This window comes from Nicotiana tabacum, chromosome 19 (genome assembly GCF_000715075.1).
Source record: "Nicotiana tabacum cultivar K326 chromosome 19, ASM71507v2, whole genome shotgun sequence".
In the NCBI taxonomy this organism is placed as follows: Eukaryota; Viridiplantae; Streptophyta; class Magnoliopsida; order Solanales; family Solanaceae; genus Nicotiana; species Nicotiana tabacum.
Window position 1 is genome coordinate 43,598,283 of NC_134098.1, and position 20,460 is coordinate 43,618,742.

Consider the following 20,460-nt stretch of genomic DNA (forward strand, 5'->3'; position numbering starts at 1 on the left):
AAACTATTGATTCGATTCGATTAACGGTTTCGGTTCGATTTTGAACAGCCCCTACGTACCACCCACCACGTCAAAGGATGGTATATTTTATTAACTATGTAGAGAGCAAGAGATTTCTATTACCCACTAAAGAAAATACTAATATCTTCTCTATTCTAATTTGTTTAATATTTTTCACTTATTGAAAGTTAGTTTGACCAACTTTAACTTTATAACAAATGATTGACTAAACTAATTCACTTTTAGATTAAATTTTGGATATCCAGAAATTCTATAACATAAGGTGCAACTTCATTAAATTAAACAAAATGGCAAGAATACGTTTTAAAATGTCAAAAATTCAGTTAGTTGAAATCATAAAAGACGAATGTGTCACAAGTACTTTGAAAAAGAGCTGAGTAGAAAAAAGTAATTCCCATACCTGCTCGGTGAAAAAGGAAAATTCTCCCGTAACGTTGATGTCTAGGAAAAGAAAGTTTTATATTTCAGAATCCACCTGTTGTTATTCAACCAAGCAACAGGGGTGCATTGGACCATCAACAAAGCCAATTTGCCTAGGTTGGATGAAAGTTCAGAATTTTAAAAAGCTAACTTTTTTTTTCTGGAATTAATTTACTAATTAAATGTTTTATAATACCCAAAACTTATGAAAAATTACTCGAGCCTAATCTACTACTCTCCTAATATCGCATTTCCTTTTCCTTTTCCCTTTCCCTTGAGGAAATAAGATTCTTTTTGGAACTTTTTCCAAAAAGATAAGAGGCTATAGATTAATGAAGGGTGTTCTGGTCATCACAATATGAATATATTGAAGATAGCAAACACCTTCCAAAGATTCACATGGGCAAAACAGTCATTTTAAGAATAGCTTAAGTACATATGTAGTATATAATTATGGAAGAAGTTTCAACTCTTTTATCTGTTTCTCTCTCTATATTAACTCTTTGTTTCTTTCTCTATCTACTACCCCCATCCCCACAACCCCACTACCCCAAAGCTAAGGGAGGAGGCCCTTTTTGCTTACCAGCAATAGCATCAGCACCACCCTCTCTACCCAAAACAAAGACAATAGCATAATGAGAGGAATAGTAGAAAGAAATAAAAACAAAAGGTGGTAGAGGTAGATAGATGCATGAGTGAGTAACAACAACAACTACTCCCTACAATTACAAACACAATCTCCACCTCTTTCTTTTCAGTTTTCTCTCTCTTTTTCTACCACCCACAGCCTCTTCTCTTTATGTATTCACCTTCTAGTCTTACCAAATTCTAGATTCCAAATTCTTGATTTCCCCCTCGGTTCCCACGCTAGCTTCACCAACCACTTTTCTTCTTCCTCTTACTGTACAATCTTGTTGTAGTTTTTAAGGTACTATATTGTTGTAACTGTTTCTTTTTGGTATTTGTTGACTAATTATAGTTTAACATGTGGGAAGTGGGAAAATTTGTTGTAATGAGATTTTGTGACTGCCTCGGTCATTGTGTTTTGGATGATAGAGGACAAATGATACTCTTTTACATGTGGGAGGTTTTTTCATATTCTCTTGTTCTAATTATGTTAGATGTTTGTAGTGTTGGAAAGTTGGTTCTTGGGTTCTTTGTTCTTCTGTTTTCTCCACAAAAAGGTGGTAGGTTGGTGAGAGTTGACTTAGTCTACAAGCAGAGACATAACCTTATCTTCCAAAAGGGATTGTGTATATCTGTAGATTCTCATTCAAATCTATTTTTGCTTTATGGAAATATTATCTTCAATGCCTGCTAGATGAATCACTAATCACCTTTTTACTTTTGTTCTGGGCTTGTGAAAGCTGCGAACTTGGGCGTTCATGGTTTTCTTTTTTGTCTGTTGTCACCTTTGTCTTGTCGCTTGGATTCTTTATACCTTTCATAAAATGTGAAATTTCCCCAGGGTGACGATTTTTTGTCTGTACCCAATTAGTATTAAGCTTAGCCATAGGTATTGTTGTGGAAGTAATCACCCCCCCAAAATTCCTCTTCTAAATTCCTGTTGTTGGAATTCCGCTTTCTCATTGCAGTATACATCTGATTATGCAGTCTTCTTCTCTTAAATTGTCACTCTGCTGTAGGCATAAATTTGGCGAGCTATGGTGAGCATCCGAAGGCGTAAGCTGTTAGGACTTTGTTCTGGTATGGAAAGTTAGTGCATCTTTGTTGATTATATCCATTTAAGTTGGATAGACCTGTAGTTTCTATAGTTTGTAAATATACTTGTCAATTTTTCCATCTACTGTGAACTAGAATGCCTTCACTCTCGGGTGAATTTACTTAAGAAGTTCTGCAATACCTTTGGAACTTTTTTGTTTTTTGATATCCAAATGATTATGAAGGACGAAGCTCGTTCTTGGTCCCACTTCCAAAGTTCTCTGAGAATGGACACATTGCCGAAAATTGTTTCCTGAACAACAAATCCACAAGTGTCCATCCAATGCCGTCAACTGATATTGATGAGTCAAAAGAGGTAAGAACAGTTTATTGATGCTCGTATATTGCATAAGCATGAATGTCTAGATTTACTGGATTCTGTTTCTAGAATAAAGGCTCGTCATAATTCTGTTTCTAGTATATTGCATAAGCATGAATGAGATTTAAATGGATACTCGACCATGTTTGTTGCTCCTTTAACACTTTCTATGGACTTACCTGCATTGTCTACTAGAACTGATAACATTCTGACTATCATAAAATATAAGTTAATTGGAATGATGAGAAAAAAGCAGATGAAAAGGAAAGAAAGACAAATAACTATCAAAGTGTTCATCCCCTTATTTCTATGCCTATGCAGCAGTCCTCTTTTAATGATTATCGAGAGGGAGATCCGCAGCTTTCTTTTGTCAGCTTGGTAGTTTGGTTATCTGGTACCTGTAAATGAAGTCAAATCTTTTAATTTCTGGGGTTCTGTCCAGCTTTATTTGAATTAAATGTTCTCTTTCCAGTTGATAGGATGTTAATTCACAAAGGATCATGTGGAATCTTCTGCCTGACCCACTGAATTAATTTTTTTTCTTCTTCTTATAAACACTAAAGTATTTTTGCAGGCATTTTTTATATCCTAATCTATTGTTTCAATGCTCTATAGAAAACTGCTGTAAAGGTTGTTCCTGGATCATCAAAAGGTCATGCCTCTGGCTCCTTGATTGAGCAAACCGCCCAACAATTTCCAGGTTTATTCTTATATACTAATGATGATGTTGATTCACCTTGTTGCCTGTTATTCTATCTCATTATGTAATTGTATATTTTACTGATGTTTATAATACAGCAAAGTTAAATATGTCCATTCTGGTGTCTTCTACATGACTGCACGTAATTATTCAGCCCAGCATTTGGTTTAGCTGACTTTAAAAATATTGTTGCTTCTGAAACAAAGTTCTTAGCTCATCGCAACTGATGGACAATATGGTGCTTTACAAAGCCCTTTGAGAGCCGGTAGTTCATTAAGAACAGGTCTAAAGGAGAAAGCTAGGTAGATAAGAATAAAAAAAGGCAGAAACCTGGGGGTGGGAGTGGGGGTGGGGGTGGAGGGACAGATTGTTAAAATATTGATGAGGACAGACAGGAGCATCATGTAAAGGTACTTGAAGAATTTTCTGAAGTATATTAGAATTAAACATGATAAGTAATTTAACATTGCCATGAAGCAAGCGTCTGCTGCAGACAAAAGCTCAACGACATGAAGCACATACATGGACGATATCCTTTTTCTACTTATGTGTGATTCCTCTGCTTCTATACTTTTAAAATACAAAACAAGGAACCATCTTGAATAATTAATTAGCTTCGTCTGCTTCATCAAGCTTTTTCAAAAGCCATATGTTGCTATTGTATCTAGTTCATATTTTTGTTTAGCAACTTGTGCTGATATTATTTCATGTTTGTGGGATATGTCCCTTGAAACATAGCTGCTTGCTATCATCAGCATATCATCGAAAAGTTCCATCAAATGATGAGTTGCTCCATTTTGCTCTTTACATGAATGAACTTGTGAATTAGCTGGATGGTATTTGGATACTCCTACTTTAAACTAACGGTTCTTGACTTGTCCGGAAGATCCTCTAGTTCCATAAATCCTAGTGCAAGAATATTCAAATTGAGCATTTTGTAGGGAATCTCTTGTATCTATAGAAGTGCCACTTGTATTCCTTTAAATAACATTTGTGCATTAGTTATTCCAGAAGTTAAACGCAGAAAGCGACACAGGAGGAAGCACTTTGAAAACCAAGAACCATGTCTCATGAGAGGTGTCTACTTTAAGAATATGAAATGGCAAGCTGCAATAAAAGTTGATAAGAAACAAATCCACTTGGGTACAGTTGGCACTCAAGAAGAAGCTGCTAGACTGTATGACAGGTATCATACTGCTCGCAAATTTATTTCTCTTGACCTTTGTTAAGTTGCTCCTCCTACTATGTGATGTTAAAAATTTCCAAATGTGTGATAACCTCATAACTTACAGGATCCTTGTTTAGTTCTATTGCAATTTGATTCTTGGATGGAAACTTAAAATGGACGGAGTTTTTCTTTTTCCTTTTAAATTTGTAGGGCTGCTTTTATGTGTGGGAGGGAACCGAATTTTGAAATCTCAGAGGAGGAGAAGCAGGAACTAAGACAATTCAAATGGGATGAATTTTTAGCATTTACGCGCTCCGCAATTACTAATAAGAGTAAAGTTCCACTACTTTCCTAGTCTTTGTAGCAGTTCTTAGTGGGCTATAGTACTAAACAGATAAAATATTTTTGCAGAAACTCGAAGACGAAGTGGGGCTGGTTCACGGAGGAAATCTGAGCCTTTAACTTCAACACCGAATAGTGAGGAGGAGGAGGAAGAGGAGGAGGAGGGAGGGGAGCCAGAAAGCAATGGTTTTTCAGCCTCTGAAGATATAGAACAAGACATATCGTTCTCTTGATCCTGTCTCCCTCCTTTCTCTGCTGAAAGAAATAGTGCTAATGATTTTATTAAGCTGTCCAGCCACGTACTAATTAGAACTCCATGACTCTTATCATTCGTATAGATTTATTTACACACAAGTATAGGTGCCCCTATTAGGGCAATATGATGATATGTCTTCCTATTGTTTAAGGTAATTGAGTTTGATTACTATGCATATCTTGAGATGTATTGTCATGCTTGATGAAGTGGACTTTGACAAATGGAAGCAACGTTGATTAGCATTTCTAACTTACGTATAAATGGAACACAGAAGGGAAATAAAGAAATTTTGGTCATATAAGTATGACGAGGGGATCGATTAAGTAGGTTGACAGTTAACATAAAACAATCAAGGCTTTGATGATCGATTTATAAGCATGATATCATGAAGTCCTCCAAATATGTCAAAAGATGATGAGATACTATCATACAAATGCCTTTTTAATGTTTGCAAAGGAGGATAGAATTAAAAGATGTGTGGAGGGAAGGCAGTTGCAATTTCCTTGGATGGCAATGTTAACATCATATGGGCCAGTTTCTGTTGGAATAAAATTTAGACAAAGCAAATAAGTTTCCACGTTATACTGCAAATGACTTTGCCAAATTCTTGGATTGACTGCCCTCATCAGCTGGTCTATCATTGAGCAATGACTACTTTTCACTAGCAACTTTAATTGTGAAAGTCTTTCTGATTGGACATTTATTTTCAGCCACTCAAGTCCTTGTGTCCAAAAAAGATAGCGATGTGTGATATTTTTCGTGAGATTTGAATGTTGCACCTAAGTGGTATAATGTGAAAGTGTAATCACTTGGCCGCAATTACAATCTTTCGTTGAGTCTAACTTAGGCTGTTAACATATGCAAGTATTTCATATTGTTAAAAATGGTTTCATCTTAAAGATCACAAGGCGCTGTTTTATTTGCATATTCATGAAAACGAAATAGGAAAATAGGTAGATTGCTCTAGACAAAGGTTGATGTAAAGAAAAGAAATAATTATCCAAGATTTAAAAAACAAAAACTTTTTATCCCTTTTTTCCGACATAGTTAGTAGGAGTGCAAAGAAAGCCTGAAGTGCATGGTAAGACAGTTTAATTCGCACTTATGGTGAGAGCCCTTTTATTGTTTGTTTCAGGAAATTAATTGAATTTTATATCTTACAATACTTGGTTTCCACTGGAATTGGATAAAGCTCATGAAGAGTTATAAAAAGAGATTGCTCAAATTTCGTTTTCATCTGATACCATAACAAATAAACGCTCCATAAAATAGTGCATATAATATATTGAGTTTGTTCTTTAAAATCTGATAGTAACATTGCTGGATTGTCCTCGGGACAAGTGGGAAATGTTTAATCTTCTAACCACCTTCCAAAACTGAGAAAATATATCATTCCTAGCCCTCAAGAGGATGTTTTGAATTTTTGTCCCCGCTTGCCCTTTGGACGGAATTTCAAGTTTAATAAGTATTATCCCTAGCTAGCCCCATGGGCAATACTAACTTTGACCTTGAAGTCCTGCTCATAGGGCAAACGGGGGTCAAAAGTTAAAGACCACCTCAAAAATGGGTAGCCAATTCCGAAAAGAATGAACAACACGCAAGCCCAATAAATCTACAAGGCCGAGATTATAGGACGAGAATTTGGCGTAGAAATGACACCAGATAACCACTCTAAAGGTCTGTTATTTAGGAATTAATCAGTGCATCCTGAGTTTCAGTTTTTCAGTTTAAAATTTCAAGACAAAAATGTCCTGAAGTTAAGATTTTTAGTTTAAAATTTCAGGACAAAATAAGTGCTGGCTAATCACTACATAGCATCCATGAGAATGACTATCTGTGCAATTGCCCCGAATTTGGCATGGCATGTAGGTCCAACTTGGCATAAAAAAGTCTACGTTTTAGCATTTGGCATATGGTAGCCTAAAGTTATTCTCTCTCTTCTAATGGTTCAACCATCATCCTAAAAATAAGTTCTGTCAAAATTATTTTCCTTAAAAATAGAAAAAAATATTTAAAACTCTCTCTCTCTCTCTCTCTTTGTGTTTCGGCCCTTCTTCGAACCCCGCGCATAGTGAAAGCTTAGTGCATCGGGCTGCCCTTTTTTTTCTCTCTCTTCTTTCATATCAACCATCATCCTAGAAATTAGGCTCCATATTCGAAAAATTTCCCAAATTTTTTTAGTTTTTAATATGTATATCCAAATATATATAATGTAATAAAAAGTATATTATTTGTATATTACAGTGTGTAACATAATAATAATAATAATGTGTATATCAAAATTTTATTTTCCTTCTTTGTATAACACATTTCAGATTGAAACTCAAGTTTCAAGACGACTCCACCTGTGTATCCCTCCCATTGTATCCTGTGTATATCCCCATGTACATCAGTGGATTTCAGTCACACCCACTCATTCGATCCAACAAAAAAAATAGAAGAAAAATAAAGTTGAACACTATTTTTTCATATTTTCTTTCTTAGTTTTTGCTTCTGATTTTCTTTGAGGAGAGATCAACCATATCTTTTTATCCCATTGATTTTGTGCATAATATGCAACAATTTTTGCTAAATCAAGAGAGAGAAAAAGATAGAGATAGAAAAAGAAATATAAGGAGAGAAAGGAAGAGGGAAATGAAAAAGACACGTAGAGAGAATAAATTGGAAGTAGGTTTTTTCAGATTTGGCTATATAATGCCAATTTCTTTAGGGCTGCCTTTGCCAACATAATTTAAGGTCAATAATTTGCCAATTCCTCTTATATATTGTTACCCGGTGTCAATTTTCCTGGAGAAATTCAAAAATAGTCAGATTTACAAGTGGTCATTCAAAAATAGCCATACTTTCAAAAGCAATCGAAATTTAGCCACTTTTTATGTAAAGATAAATCTGAACGAAAACACTGTTCAAAATCCGAAAAATACTCCAATATATTATATATTATACTGGATTTCCAACATAAGTATACTGGAACTCCAGCATATTATACTGGAGTTCCAGTATAAGTATACTGGAACTCTATCATAATATAATGGAGTTCCAGCATAAGTATACTAGAACTCCAGCAAAATATACTAGAGTTCCAGCAAAGTATACCGGTACAGTATAATATGTTAAAAGTTCATATACGGGTGCTCGAATCTCCAGTACATTATGCTGGAACTTTCTGCGTGTTGGAGTTCCAGCATAATATGCTGGAAGTTCATACACAGGTGCACCGAACTCCAGTATATTATGCTGGACCAGTCTCTGTTGCAGCAAAATAGTGGCTATATTTTAATAATTTGGCAAACACTGGCTATTTTTGAATGACCAGTCCGAAAACTGGCTAACCGGTGCTATTTTTACCAATTTCCCTCAATTGGGCCCAGTTCTTATAGTCCAAAACAAAGCTTGGTCAAACAGTCCACATCTCACTTCGAATTCAAGTCCTCTACTAGAATGTTCAAAAGAAGCCATTGAATCACATGGCTTCGGCTTCGAATGACAAGCCACTTGATGAAGTTTCTTCTTCATTACTAAATTGGAAAGAAAGGATTCTTATACCGACTCTACTAGCAGGTAATTTTAGCAACTCCCTGATTTCAATCATATACCTTGTAGGAGTATTAAATTTTTTAGCATGTATAAGTTTGTTGATCAGAACTTTAATTCTTCTTAAACCCCTTTTTGGTATTATTAGGGGTGGCAGGTGGAGGAGCTGGTCTGGTATCAAAGCATCGGAAAGTTCATGGCTTAGCTAACATTTCTGCAACATATGCTACTAATTTTGCTATTGTTACTGCCTCTTATTGCGGTAATTGAATTTTCCAGGCTATGAAATGATTAATTCTTCCACTTTGTTCTAGTATTTGCTAATTAAATCTTCGGACAGTCTAGAGGCCCACTGTTGCAGACTCGAACTATATGTAGTGACATAGAATAATATTAAGAAGTGCATCCACTGCTCACACCCTTTTCATAAATGGCTTGGTGTGGTGGAATGAATGTGATTTCTCCATTCTTTTTCAGAGGTCTCGCGTTTGAGCCCTAGGAATGGAGAAATTCCTGGTAGAAAGTACTTCTCCTTGAATGAGCCCTATGCAATAGGTACTAGATACCGGATGGTATTACCCCCAAAAAAACATAATTGAAAGACTGACAATGCTGCTACTGTTGCACTAAATTTCTGCTTCATATGTCAACAATTCTTTCCATTGTTGATTCTGGAATCAGTGCTTGTTGGGAAATGGCGGTAATGGGGTTATCTGAAAAACTAGTGGCCTCTTAAAAAAAATCTAGCCGGACATTTGGTGGTTTTAATTAACTCTTGCCCTTGTATCGGTGTCCTAATCATCCTTCAATCCATGGGATATCTTCCAAATGCTTCTGTTCAATTGCTTTTCATCATGGCAGCTTATTCCGCATCAAGTTACTTCACATCATTTGTGCTTTCTAGCTTCCTTCCAAATTTTTTTGCAAGGACACTCAACCTAGTAAATTTTTAAAATGATCAGCTTTAAACTACAGTACTTATTGCGTTTAAAAAGAAAAGAATCACATGGGTCAATTGTAGTCAACAGAGTGAAGGTAGCCAAGACACTAGATCTTCTGCTGCTCTGTCCATATAAGACTGGAGACTGAGCCTAACATATGCTTCTTTATTTGAACTTGAACTCTTTTTATATTCACTGCATTTGAGTAGAAAGGTGCCTTATGGTCGATGGTGTTGAAAAGAATGAATACTGAGCTTAACATATTTGCTCGTTTCATTCTATGGTAGGTGCTCGTGAGCTTGTAAGAGTAAGTAGAATTGGAAGGCCTGATGATTTGCTAAACTCAGCAATAGGAGGTTTTGGCAGTGGTGCTATTCTTGGACGCCTGCAAGGTCAGATTTACATCTCTCTCTGTCTCTCTTTCCGTGTGCATCTATCTTAGTAGTTCCTGAGCAAAAGTAGGCTACTGTAAACATTAACTCAAGATTTGGTCCATTCTTTTCAATGCTGTTAATCTCACAAGATCATGTTTTTACCTATGAAAAAAGAAAAAGAAAAAGAAAAAAAACTTGTTCAGTTGTTAAACTGTCATTGTAATTGTAGTCTAATTGAAGTAGCCGGTACTCAGATTTTCCATCAACATGGTTTTTGCTTGTTGAAGCCAAACAAGAGCGGCTAAACTTGCATAATTTATAGTAACTTGATTTCCTACATTGTCCATTCGAGCGGAAGTTCCAAATTCAGGTGACTGTTTAACGAGAAGTGGTTCTTTGAATAACAAGAGGTTTGTGTCTTTTTAAAGATGACCTCATTAGAGGTTATGGATACTTGTTCAATGGCTTTCATTTTCAACTACTTCATGAATCCAAGCATCACTTTAAGTACGCTAAAGATGTTTTTCTAGTACCAACTCTGTTCAGGACTAGTACCAATAACTGAGGGACGCATTTCCATTTGCCCTAATTTGTTTCTAAAACAGTTGTTCTATGCATCCTTCTCAAGAAACAGTTGTTCTATGCAATCAGTGTTAACATCTTTGTAATGTCAATTCAAATATTTGTGCTCCATGTGTGTTCTTACCTAGGTGGGGATCCTGCTTTAACATAAGTACTAGGCTATTATGTAATGATGAAGGCGCTTATGCAAACAACCACACTGCTAGTGAAGTTGTTACTACCTAGTAAAAAGCTTCATTCATTTCAAGATTTGGCATATGCTTGTGCAAAGAGCCCATCGATGCTAGAAAATTGAAGTCTAAAATCTTGAAAAGGCTATAAATGGTTCATCTTTGGTATTTTTTGTTTGTCAATCATTGATTTGAAGTGACAAAACCCAATGCTGATCTGAAACTTTGTGCATTTCCCTTTTACTCCTATTTGTTCCAGTTTGCTGCTCTTTCAATGTGAAAGTGAAAGTTCTGCTACCCAGTATCTGATTTCATTTTTCATCACTACCTTTTTTCCATGGTGATGCCACTAATTAAAATTCCTTTGTGTTTGGAAGCAATTTGAAATTTGAAAATGGAATGACAGCCTTCATCTATGGGTTCTGATTTCTTAATCTATGATATCCTATACCTTTGTCTCAAAGACATGTTATTCATCATGTTTGATGTTTATGAACCCGATAACTGGCTTACCTGTTCTTTTCGATGAAATTGTCAGGTGGTCAACTTGGTGCTGTTCGTTATTCAGTCATTTTTGCAGTTGCTGGAACGACAGTTGATTATGCTACCATCAAAATAAAACCAGTCTTGAGAAGCTTCTATAACTCTATTGTCAATAGGAAAGATGATTGGTTAAAATTGCCTGAGTGGTCGCCAATCAAAGTGCTTGATGAGGAAGCTCTTGCAGCAAAACGTGCTCGGGAAGAGCAACTATACACAAGTGTCCACAATCTGAACAAGGAGGAGTCTTGATATTTAAGTACCTTTTTGCAAGAAGCGCCACCAAAAGTTGAGAAGGAAAGGTTCTGCTTCCGCTTCCATGCCCTTCAGGTTTAAGACGAGCAGAAAATTCAAGCATTTACCGGGTATTCAACATTTCAAGTGCCTCCTGAATTTCACTGTGGTAAAGGGGTGAAACTTCGAATTCGTGTGCCCTGCATATTTACTAATGCTATGGATATGGCAATTATTCTTCTCTTATACCATAATTTCTTTGTAATACAATCGACATTTTGTTTACTTTTGAGTTATCAAACTCGACTACACTTATAGCATGTTTGGCCAAGCTGGAAATAGCTGTTTATTTTGAGAAGTGCTTTTCGAAAAAGTACTTTCGGAGAGAAGCAGTTTGTGTTTGGCTAATCAATCTGAAAAGCACTTTTGAGCAATAATTTGTGTTTGGCTAAGCTTTTCAAAGAGTGCTTTTAAGTATCAAATTACGAACAAGGACATGAAAAGATTTACTTAATAGTTAATATTATATGAATAAATAAATAATCTCAAATATTTATTATTAAAGATAATAATTAATTTTTTTATTTTATTTAAGTAAAACATGAAAATAAAATTTAAAAGTACTTTAATTCTTTCAAGATGATTTAAATATATCAAAATATTATTTAATAAATATAAAAACATTCATCTCAAAAGTCACCATATATTAGAAAGTTATCCTAAAAATAAAGAAATATTTATACATTAGGAGAGTTCAATAATATAATCTCTAATTCTAAGTATTAGGTTTAAAATAAGTAAGGTTATATTGATATATATACCATATTTTGCTAAGGGTATTTTTAGTAAGAAGAAAAGTCAAAACTGTTTCTGATTCTGGGGAGAAGCTACTTTTTTCTGTATCTCTAAAACTGCTTCTGCTTCTTCCCAAAAGCTTTTTTTTTCCAAAATAGCTTGGCAAGTTAAGAAAAAAAGTGCTTTTTGAGAAAAAAAGAAGCAGCACTTTTTGGGTGGGGAGAAGCTTGGCCAAACAGGCTTTAGTAAATGAACGTTTTGAGTACAATGCTTAAGTTTTTGAGCAAGGAACCATTTATTGTAATTGTCAAAAATCATACTCACTGTTGGATTATGTTGATGATCATGCATTAATCATCTGCGCTTCTTTCATTTGTCTCATACCACATTACCAACCAAATTTATTTCATTTATTTCGTACTAATGATACCCCATGTGCTTTGAATTGAGCTTCTAGGGAGAGGGGTTAGAGGGCAAGAATAATTGAGGAAATCTGAAACTCATTTCATTGTGTAATGCAATGATCATCTTTCTTGTCAAAAGATACAAGAAATGTGCTGCAACAGTAAATTGAGACCTACAAACAGCAGTAACCACAAGTGCATGTCATCGACAAATTTGATCTCCAGTATCGAAATTCACAGCGATGTTTCAGGTCTCGTATTTCACACCCTACTTAAAGCTAAATTACAACTAAATGGCTAAAGTTCTTATAAGCTCTCACGAAAGCAGCGAGACAAGAGAAACAAACTCCAAAGTCACCCGTCCCTTGGACCGCGTATTGATGACAAAATGCTCCGGGTATTTTCTTAAAAGCATCAGCAATCCATACCATGGCTTTGATTTGGCTTCAGGGCTAGGATAATCCTCAGATGTTAAATATCTCCTCACACGACTATGATGCCAGGTATTGCCGTAGTGTTCCACCAACTACAAAAGCAAAAGCTTGTCATCAGCCAAAACTCCAACTCTAACAACTTAAAAAATCTACGCTGTCTAACAAAAAGCTGAGCAGGAGCAAAATTTTCCCACAACAACCATGAACATGAAGCAGGAAATGATATTTGATACAGGATCGAAAGACAATACAGTACTCTATGGGATCTGTTTAGAGAGAAGACAAAATGCAGTCAATTGTCAACAAAGTAGAACAGCAACTTCACCCATAATTAAGCAAAACCTCGCCAAGGTTATAAAGAATGAAGGCATGCTCTTTTCTTTTCAAAATAAAAAGATGTAACAGAAAATTCTACATTATCTACAGTGCATGCTAATTTTAAAGTGAAAGTTCACCACTGCATGTCTAACACGCAAAGTAACCATAACATTATTAATCGTCAGAGACTCCTGACTAGGTATAAGATCTTCATCTGTGTTTAATCAAAGCCCAATTAGGTAAATGGCTTTAAAGGCTTAATAATCAAGTAGGAAATATGGAGTAAGGTCAATATATGAGAAATTGGTGTGGAATTCTATCAGTGGTGCTCGGTTCAGGAGAATGGTCTTGATGATTGCACCATGTACAGGGGAATCAGAAAAGGTTTCAACATTTTTGCAAATATTGCTGCTTTAGAAAGGGAAGGGATTCACGAGAAACAGAATCTACTTTTGACCATGATAATGGCCTTTGAGATTGAGCTTCCTGCTAATATAATTTTGATGGATAAAGATGTAACTTGTGAGTGGAAAAACATCATTTTCAACCCTAATTTATAGAAAGGACTTGCAGGTTGAGGAGGTGGTACCTATGCTGAATCTCTTCAATCCTAATTCCTAAAAATCCTCTCAACATTAATCTTAGGGGAAATGATGTGTTAAGCTGGTTATGGACTGCTGACATGTTTTTGGTCATGTTGTACAATAACCAGTAGAGATGGCAATGGGACGGTGCACGTGCAGGGCGGGGCGGGTGTGGGGCGGTGCAGGTTTAGACAAATGCGGGTGCGGGGCGGGGAGGGTCAAAATAATTTTTTTAAAAATCCGTGGGGTGCGGGTGCGGGTTTGTGACTTTGTAGTTTGTACTAATTCTCTTCAGCCTTTGCTGTTCCCCTCTCGGCTCCACCTCTAAAGACAGAAGCCTGAAGCTCTCTTTCAGTGATAGAATGCAGAAGATTCAAATCCTTTATATAGAAATCAAATCATATTAAGTCTTGAAATTGTTCTATCACCTAAACCTGTAGAGTTAACTTCACAGAAATTAATACATTAAGAATTTAATTTGGTTAATTATGTTACTTAAATTTAGCTTCCGATTTCGGTGAAAACTTTCAAGTTTTCTGTTTATCTTTCTTGCAAATAGTAACAAAATCCAGCTTTAATTCACAAATACTTAAGTGAATTATAAAGCAAAAAAGAAAACCCAAATATCAAAGATATTGTTATTAATGTTCAGTCTTAGTGTTTAGCTTCTGTATGCTTATCTAAATAATTGCTTAACATTAAAAGGGAAAAATTTTGATTGACAAATTTAAAAAGGGGGGGTTGAAATTTTGCAGGTTAAGGCATAACCCGCCCCGCACCACTTGCCATTCCTAATAACCAGCTGGTTAAGAATACAGAGGTGACAGAATTTCCATGGAACATCATCTAAGAGCTATATTCTAAGTAGACAAATTTTTCATAGGAAGCTGTCTTGGATGCCCCTCTTATGGGGACAGGTCTCAGAGTCACCCTCATTAACTGCTGTACCTTGTGTCGAAGATGCATCAGAACTGCATCGGTTTGCCGGCCCCTTGTGTCTGTGGTGGGTGTCCAATGGACCATGCCCCACTCCATAAGAGTTGTTGTTGGCTTTGAAAAGGCTATGTTGCACAGACTCTTCAAAATTCCTGTCGCACCAATGTCGACACGACATGGGTGTGGGTGTGGGATCCACACCGGATCTGGTCAACTTACCTTGGGTGCTTTGACTACATCTATGACCGTGAAGTATATGATTGATTTGGTATTCGGTTTGATATTTGGGTTTATGCCAATAATATATCTCCCTCCGTTTCAATTTAGATGATACACTTTCCTTATTAGCCTGTTCCAAAAAGAATGACACATTTCTATAATTGAACTTTAAACTTTTCATTTTATCCATTGTATCCTTAATGAAAAGCTTTTATAACCACACAAATGTCATGGCCCCACAAAGTGTTTACCCCTTAAGCTTTTAGGACCACAAGTTTCAAAAGTCTCCCTCTTTTTTCTTAAACTCCGTGCCGAGTCAAACTACCTCATCTAAATTGAAAGGAAGGGAGTATATAGTTATGTAAAGTATGAGAGTGCTTTGCTATTACACAAGATATCTTATGAATAAAATATTAGGTGTTTATAAAGAATTAAAGTTTATTAGTTTTAGTTCAATAGCTTTAATTAATCGAGATATATACCATATATGTCGTAATATGCATTTATTGGCCGTTACCCCGCACCTTATCCGCACTCGTATCCATACCCTCGAATTCTAAATTTATGTGATGAAGAATCCGACCTCTAAATCCGCACCCCTATCGAATATGATGTCATTACATCCATTAGAGGCAGAAGGGTTCCACCTCTTCACAAAATCAAAGTGCAAACAAACAATATAGTCTTCACTTAATAACAAATTGGTATTTCTGTGACAAAAGATGTATAATATTGAAGTTACCTCAGCATGAAGCTTCTCCATTGGCATCCATTCTCCCGGACCACAGAGGTCTGAAAGCACATTTGCCACAGATGATACAACATCCTTTTCTTCTAACTGCATGAGCTGTTGATTGTCAGCATCTCTGTCAACACGTGATCTTCCCTCTATCTTCTTATCTGCAAGACGTTTTAGGCCAAACAAGTTCCATGACGCAGATACTAAGTTCCATGATTCAGATACTAAGTTCCATTTAATGGGTATAAGCTTTACAGCTTCTACTAAGGAAACCATAGAAGCATGAAAATCTAGCAGAGTACAACTGTATAACATGGAATGGAATTAGCTTTTGGTTTGATATCTCCTGAAACAAATCTCCTGCTTTGATAAGAAATGTACGAGTAAAGAGTAATATTCGATTTCTAGGGTTAGCTTTGCATTATCATGACAACCGACTCCTCTCCAAAGAATGATAGAGGAACAGTGCATCCTGAATGAGCTTTCCCGAACCAATAAAGAAAAGAGTTATATGAATACTATATCAGATCGTGTAATTCAAGGAAATAGATTACTGCCTCTTATTCATTCAAAAGTTCCAAGTGCTCATCCTATATTGCATCCTCATATAGCATAAAATGTATCAACTATTTATTGTTCTTATTGTTATAGCGGTATATTTGTCCATACATATTAGCTATGATGATAGTGAGTGCATGTCAAGTGCCCTAAGAAGTTTACATGCCTCATAGCAAAGGTGGGATGTGAGAAGGAGCTGACAGGACTAGCGGCGGGGGAGAGGGTCGTAAGTAGCACAGATATAGATGAAAGGGGTGGCATGACGTCTACTCATCTAGATGCTAAAGACAACCTTTAAAGAAACAGTATTACGAGGTTAAATCGAAAATAGAGGTTGATATAAAAAAACTCAAATACAGAGGTTGACATCAGGGAGGTCTACATGGTTTCATAATTTGGCAGAACATTCCAAGTATTTTATTTTTCTAAACTGAACGGAAGGTTCATTTAGTTTTGGTAAATCATATGGGAGTTCTAAGTAAGATACCCTTGCTTTTCAAATATACAAATTCTGAGCCAACCTTGCTGTAATCTTCTATTAAGTATATAAGATTTAAGATGGTTGAGGATTCTGAGTTTCCGAGTTCAAAAATCAGGTTAACAGGAAACAAGAGACCTCAAACCTGGCTTTGATATAAGTTATAATGCAAAACCCATATGCTAGAAAGGAGAGCTCTTGAAAACCAATAAAAAAAAATTCCGCTATGGTGGTGTACGGGCTAACTTGCACACACCTCGACTATACTTGCTACCTCTCACCAACACAGGTACCGGGCAACTCTACCTGACAAGGCTTAGGTGGGTGGGAAGAAATCACCTAGTATTTTTTGTCTTAGTTGAGATTTGAACCTTGATCTCCAACGTATGCACCCACTTTATTAACCATTAGGCCACTCCATTGGGTGCAATCAAAGCCAATAATCAATAGAGACAGAATTAAGTTCATAAACTGATAAACTAAGATTTCACTCATGATAGGGAACATATTTGGTAACTTTCACCCAAAAAAACCCTAAAGCACTAAATCAGACAAGTGAAGATGAGCCAACCAAGAGTTGGTGTGTTCAAGTTGCCAAGGTGGCAGAGTGGAGCAAGTGCTACTGTTGACTTTTTGACAAAGGGTTATCACTGGATGGGAGGGTTCAGGGGGTTCGAGTCTAACAATATCAAAAAAGAAAATAAGAAATAACACCAAATCAAAACCAGTTAACAGGGCGGTTCTTGGAAATAGAAGGCAAACAGAAAAATGTCTTTTACGGTATATGATCATTGATGAAGCTTTGATTCCTAAAAAGCCTGAACAGCGCAGGATACAAGGGATTTTCATATGCGTTATACCAATCCTATCAAGTTGCTTTCCCTGTCATGATCACATGATGCCACTATCATACTCTCAACACTAAAGACCAAATTTCATAAACAAAGTCATTAATAACACCAGCAAACTAATAAGTCTGTCGATTTCATGTGTAAGCATAAAAACTGTCAAACCTAATCTCTACATCTCTTTGCTCCACTCCGGGTACTATTACCAAGGGTCTACTAAAAATATTAGAGCATATTTACATACATTAAACTTCCATCTGCAGTAACTAAATCCATAGAACTAACCATTACCATATAAGGACTGAAAGAAAATCTCTTCTGCGTCGATTCAATAAGACTATAGTAATTCAACAAGCAAGAACACCCCCTATACACAAAATCTCTTCTAGAGAAACACAGTTCACCGAACAGCAGAAAATCTCAAATAGCCACTTATAGAGCCAATAAAGACATCCAATAAAGATGAGTCTTTAACTTGTTAATCCTTCACAAGCAACACAAATCCTTTGTGGCAATTCTCAATCATAGTTAACAAATAAGGCATTCATATATATCGTCTAAGTCGATAAATTAACAGTCAAGAACGTATTTTTATTGAAAAGAAACACCATGAAACTGATAAAACTACTCACCTAAATGCCCAGAAATAGTAGCCTTCCCGCCGGAACCATACCCATAACCACCACCACCCTCAATGCCATCCCCTCTCCTCATCTTCTTAGCTCCAGAACCATCTTCCCCGCCGTCATCATCATCATACTCCTCCTCATAATACTCCCTCCCTCTTAACAAACCCTTTTTCCCTACCCCACCACCATAACCCACAGCCGGCGGCAAAGGCACATGTTGCTGCTGATGAGGATGATGGGGGCCCACAATAGGAGAGCCCCCAACTGGATAATTTACACTGACATGATGTCTACTAGGCCCAATCGGCCCACCTAAGATACTCCGAATTGGAAGAAGAAAATAAAACTCCTTATCTCCGATCTGAAGTAAATCCTGCGAATCGAGTTTTACAGGAGGGTTACCGGGAAGATGGAGCACACCTTCAACGAAACAGCCGTTTTTGCCTAACACTTCGAGGGCAAAACGACGCCGTTGGAAGTCGTAGAAGATGCGTGCGTGGTGGCGAGAGATGTTCATTCCGCCGCCGAGGGAAGATAAGTCAACGTCGACCGTTGACTTCTTGGAGTTACGGCCGAGGATTATGGAGTATGTCTGCATGTAATACTCGAAATCTTCGCCTTGTAGCTTCGCGAATCCTGCTTCCACATCGCTTCCGCTGCTACTTCCCATTTCATAGGGCAAATAAGGTTTTGTGGTTAATCTATTTGTGGAATATAGAGGAGAGTGGAATGGGAAGAAGAGGGAGAATCGGAGTTCTGAGCATTGCATACATGAAAAGGGAAAGAGGAAAGGTGGAGTGTGGATTAGGACTTGGGATTTCCTATCCCGAATATGTTAAACCTTGGGGCAAATGGCAATTGCTTATTTTTGGCAAAAATTGTAATTTAGTCATCTTTTTCTAGAACAATAAGAAAAAGGAATTCCTAATCTTGTCATCATATTTTAAGTCATGTCAATACATTAACTTCGAATCCAATATGCATTAGGAGTATTCTTGTCTTGTCAAAATTTCATAGAAACTTATAGCACTAATAACATTAATCATTTATAATAATATTAAAGTGAAGTGAGATGAGATTAAATTGAGCACATGAAAACTAAATGAACTCCTATTTGCTTGAGGCGTGACAGGTTGTTGTTGTCGTCGTCATCTCTATAGAATTGCTCATTTGATTACTTAGCTGGATGCAAGATAATTAATAAAAATAGCTCCTTTCAAATGTAAGAGAAAAAGTTAAGAGAGAACACCTCTACTATCTCTATTCATGTATTAATAAGGAAGCATGTAAGTCTAAATTTTTATTTGTGTCTCAAATTATTGAATGTTTAAATTTGCTTGATCTTGAGAATATAAAATAAATGTGGTGATCTGGAGTAAAAATATCTTCAATAGTTCCAAATTAGAGACACCGAAGCCACAAGAATTACAAATCAATGTTCAATTTTACACTCGTTAATACAATAAATACACTTACTTTCAAACTAGTTTTAAGATTACACCAAAACTCGGACGATGAACTTAAGAATGTCGTGAAGACATGATGTGTTGCTCACAAGATCACTCTTTGTTGTTAAGTCTGCTTGTTGTTTGGTTCATATAATGGAAAGCGGAAGAGAAATGAGAAGAAAAGTCAACTGTTTTGCTCCTTCTGTGTGAAATATTTATAGTTTTATTTAAATTGTTTTGGTACAAATTAAAAAGAAACAAAAGTGATAGGAGTATATTTTATTACGTTCATCTTGTTTAGGATGGACCGAAAAAGGATAACAAGCTGAATGCCCAATTCCTCTCTTTACCACTTAGTTATGTTTTTTCATATATATATATATATACACACATTCCCCTAAAAAAGCTCACAAACCACAATTAGTATTTTCAATTAAGGAATTAAGTTACACCATTCTCTATTTTATTCTCTCCTTCTTCTACTACTGCCTCCCTCCCTATTCTTAGTAGTTGATATTAAGATAAAATTTTGGAATTTGTCTTTAACATATTGGAACATCAAAATAAGATCCACCTCCGGATTAAAGTTTTTTCGTAAGCTCCTTTTCGAATGGACATTAATGCACTTTTGATTTCACTATGAGGAAATAAAAGCCTCGCCTCTAGTACAGGTATGCTTGTGAAATACACACCCTTGAGTATATATTTAAGTCACTAAAAACTTCACCTAAAGAGAGAAGTTTTTAT

At 36.2% G+C, this 20,460-nt stretch overlaps 3 protein-coding genes across 5 annotated transcripts; 2 read left to right on the forward strand and 1 right to left on the reverse strand.

Moving 5' to 3' along the window:
* Positions 1 to 921: 921 nt before the first annotated feature.
* On the forward strand, positions 922 to 5,120 carry LOC107816603 (ethylene-responsive transcription factor-like protein At4g13040). 3 transcript variants are annotated; one of them, XM_016642329.2, is made up of 7 exons: positions 922 to 1,369; positions 2,088 to 2,148; positions 2,349 to 2,479; positions 3,098 to 3,182; positions 4,185 to 4,368; positions 4,561 to 4,682; positions 4,762 to 5,120. In XM_016642329.2, exons 2-7 carry the CDS (start codon positions 2,106 to 2,108, stop codon positions 4,923 to 4,925), a joined length of 729 nt encoding a protein of 242 aa, XP_016497815.1. In that variant the 5' UTR covers positions 922 to 1,369; positions 2,088 to 2,105; the 3' UTR covers positions 4,926 to 5,120. The 3 variants fall into 3 exon arrangements, with proteins under 3 accessions (XP_016497815.1, XP_016497817.1, XP_016497816.1); XM_016642331.2 differs by having other exon boundaries at positions 4,194 to 4,368; XM_016642330.2 differs by having other exon boundaries at positions 1,132 to 1,369; positions 2,056 to 2,148.
* Positions 5,121 to 8,353: 3,233 nt separating this feature from the next.
* Positions 8,354 to 11,760, forward strand: LOC107816604 (uncharacterized). Its single transcript, XM_016642332.2, has 4 exons — positions 8,354 to 8,509; positions 8,631 to 8,744; positions 9,711 to 9,815; positions 11,088 to 11,760. Exons 1-4 carry the CDS (start codon positions 8,416 to 8,418, stop codon positions 11,339 to 11,341), a joined length of 567 nt encoding a protein of 188 aa, XP_016497818.1. The 5' UTR covers positions 8,354 to 8,415; the 3' UTR covers positions 11,342 to 11,760.
* Positions 11,761 to 12,601: 841 nt separating this feature from the next.
* LOC107816605 (FHA domain-containing protein FHA2) lies at positions 12,602 to 19,140 on the reverse strand. Its single transcript, XM_016642333.2, has 3 exons — positions 18,269 to 19,140; positions 15,756 to 15,913; positions 12,602 to 13,048 (listed from the first exon to the last, which is right to left on the reverse strand). Exons 1-3 carry the CDS (start codon positions 19,032 to 19,034, stop codon positions 12,839 to 12,841), a joined length of 1,134 nt encoding a protein of 377 aa, XP_016497819.1. The 5' UTR covers positions 19,035 to 19,140; the 3' UTR covers positions 12,602 to 12,838.
* Between the last annotated feature and the right edge of the window lie 1,320 nt (positions 19,141 to 20,460).

Bases quoted from the DNA above. Each gene is read 5' to 3' on its own strand.
- LOC107816603 (XM_016642329.2), top strand. From the start codon at position 2,106: ATGGTGAGCATCCGAAGGCGTAAGCTGTTAGGACTTTGTTCTG. The intron at 3,183-4,184 runs GTTTATTCTTAT...TTTGTGCATTAG, and splicing joins AACCGCCCAACAATTTCCAG to TTATTCCAGAAGTTAAACGC. The intron at 4,369-4,560 runs GTATCATACTGC...TTAAATTTGTAG, and splicing joins GCTGCTAGACTGTATGACAG to GGCTGCTTTTATGTGTGGGA.
- LOC107816604 (XM_016642332.2), top strand. From the start codon at position 8,416: ATGGCTTCGGCTTCGAATGACAAGCCACTTGATGAAGTTTCTTCTTCA. The intron at 8,510-8,630 runs GTAATTTTAGCA...TGGTATTATTAG, and splicing joins TATACCGACTCTACTAGCAG to GGGTGGCAGGTGGAGGAGCT. The intron at 8,745-9,710 runs GTAATTGAATTT...ATTCTATGGTAG, and splicing joins TGTTACTGCCTCTTATTGCG to GTGCTCGTGAGCTTGTAAGA.
- LOC107816605 (XM_016642333.2), bottom strand. From the start codon at position 19,034: ATGCAATGCTCAGAACTCCGATTCTCCCTCTTCTTCCCATTCCACTCT. The intron at 15,914-18,268 runs GTGAGTAGTTTT...AACGTCTTGCAG, and splicing joins TACTATTTCTGGGCATTTAG to ATAAGAAGATAGAGGGAAGA. The intron at 13,049-15,755 runs GTAACTTCAATA...TTGCTTTTGTAG, and splicing joins TGGAGAAGCTTCATGCTGAG to TTGGTGGAACACTACGGCAA.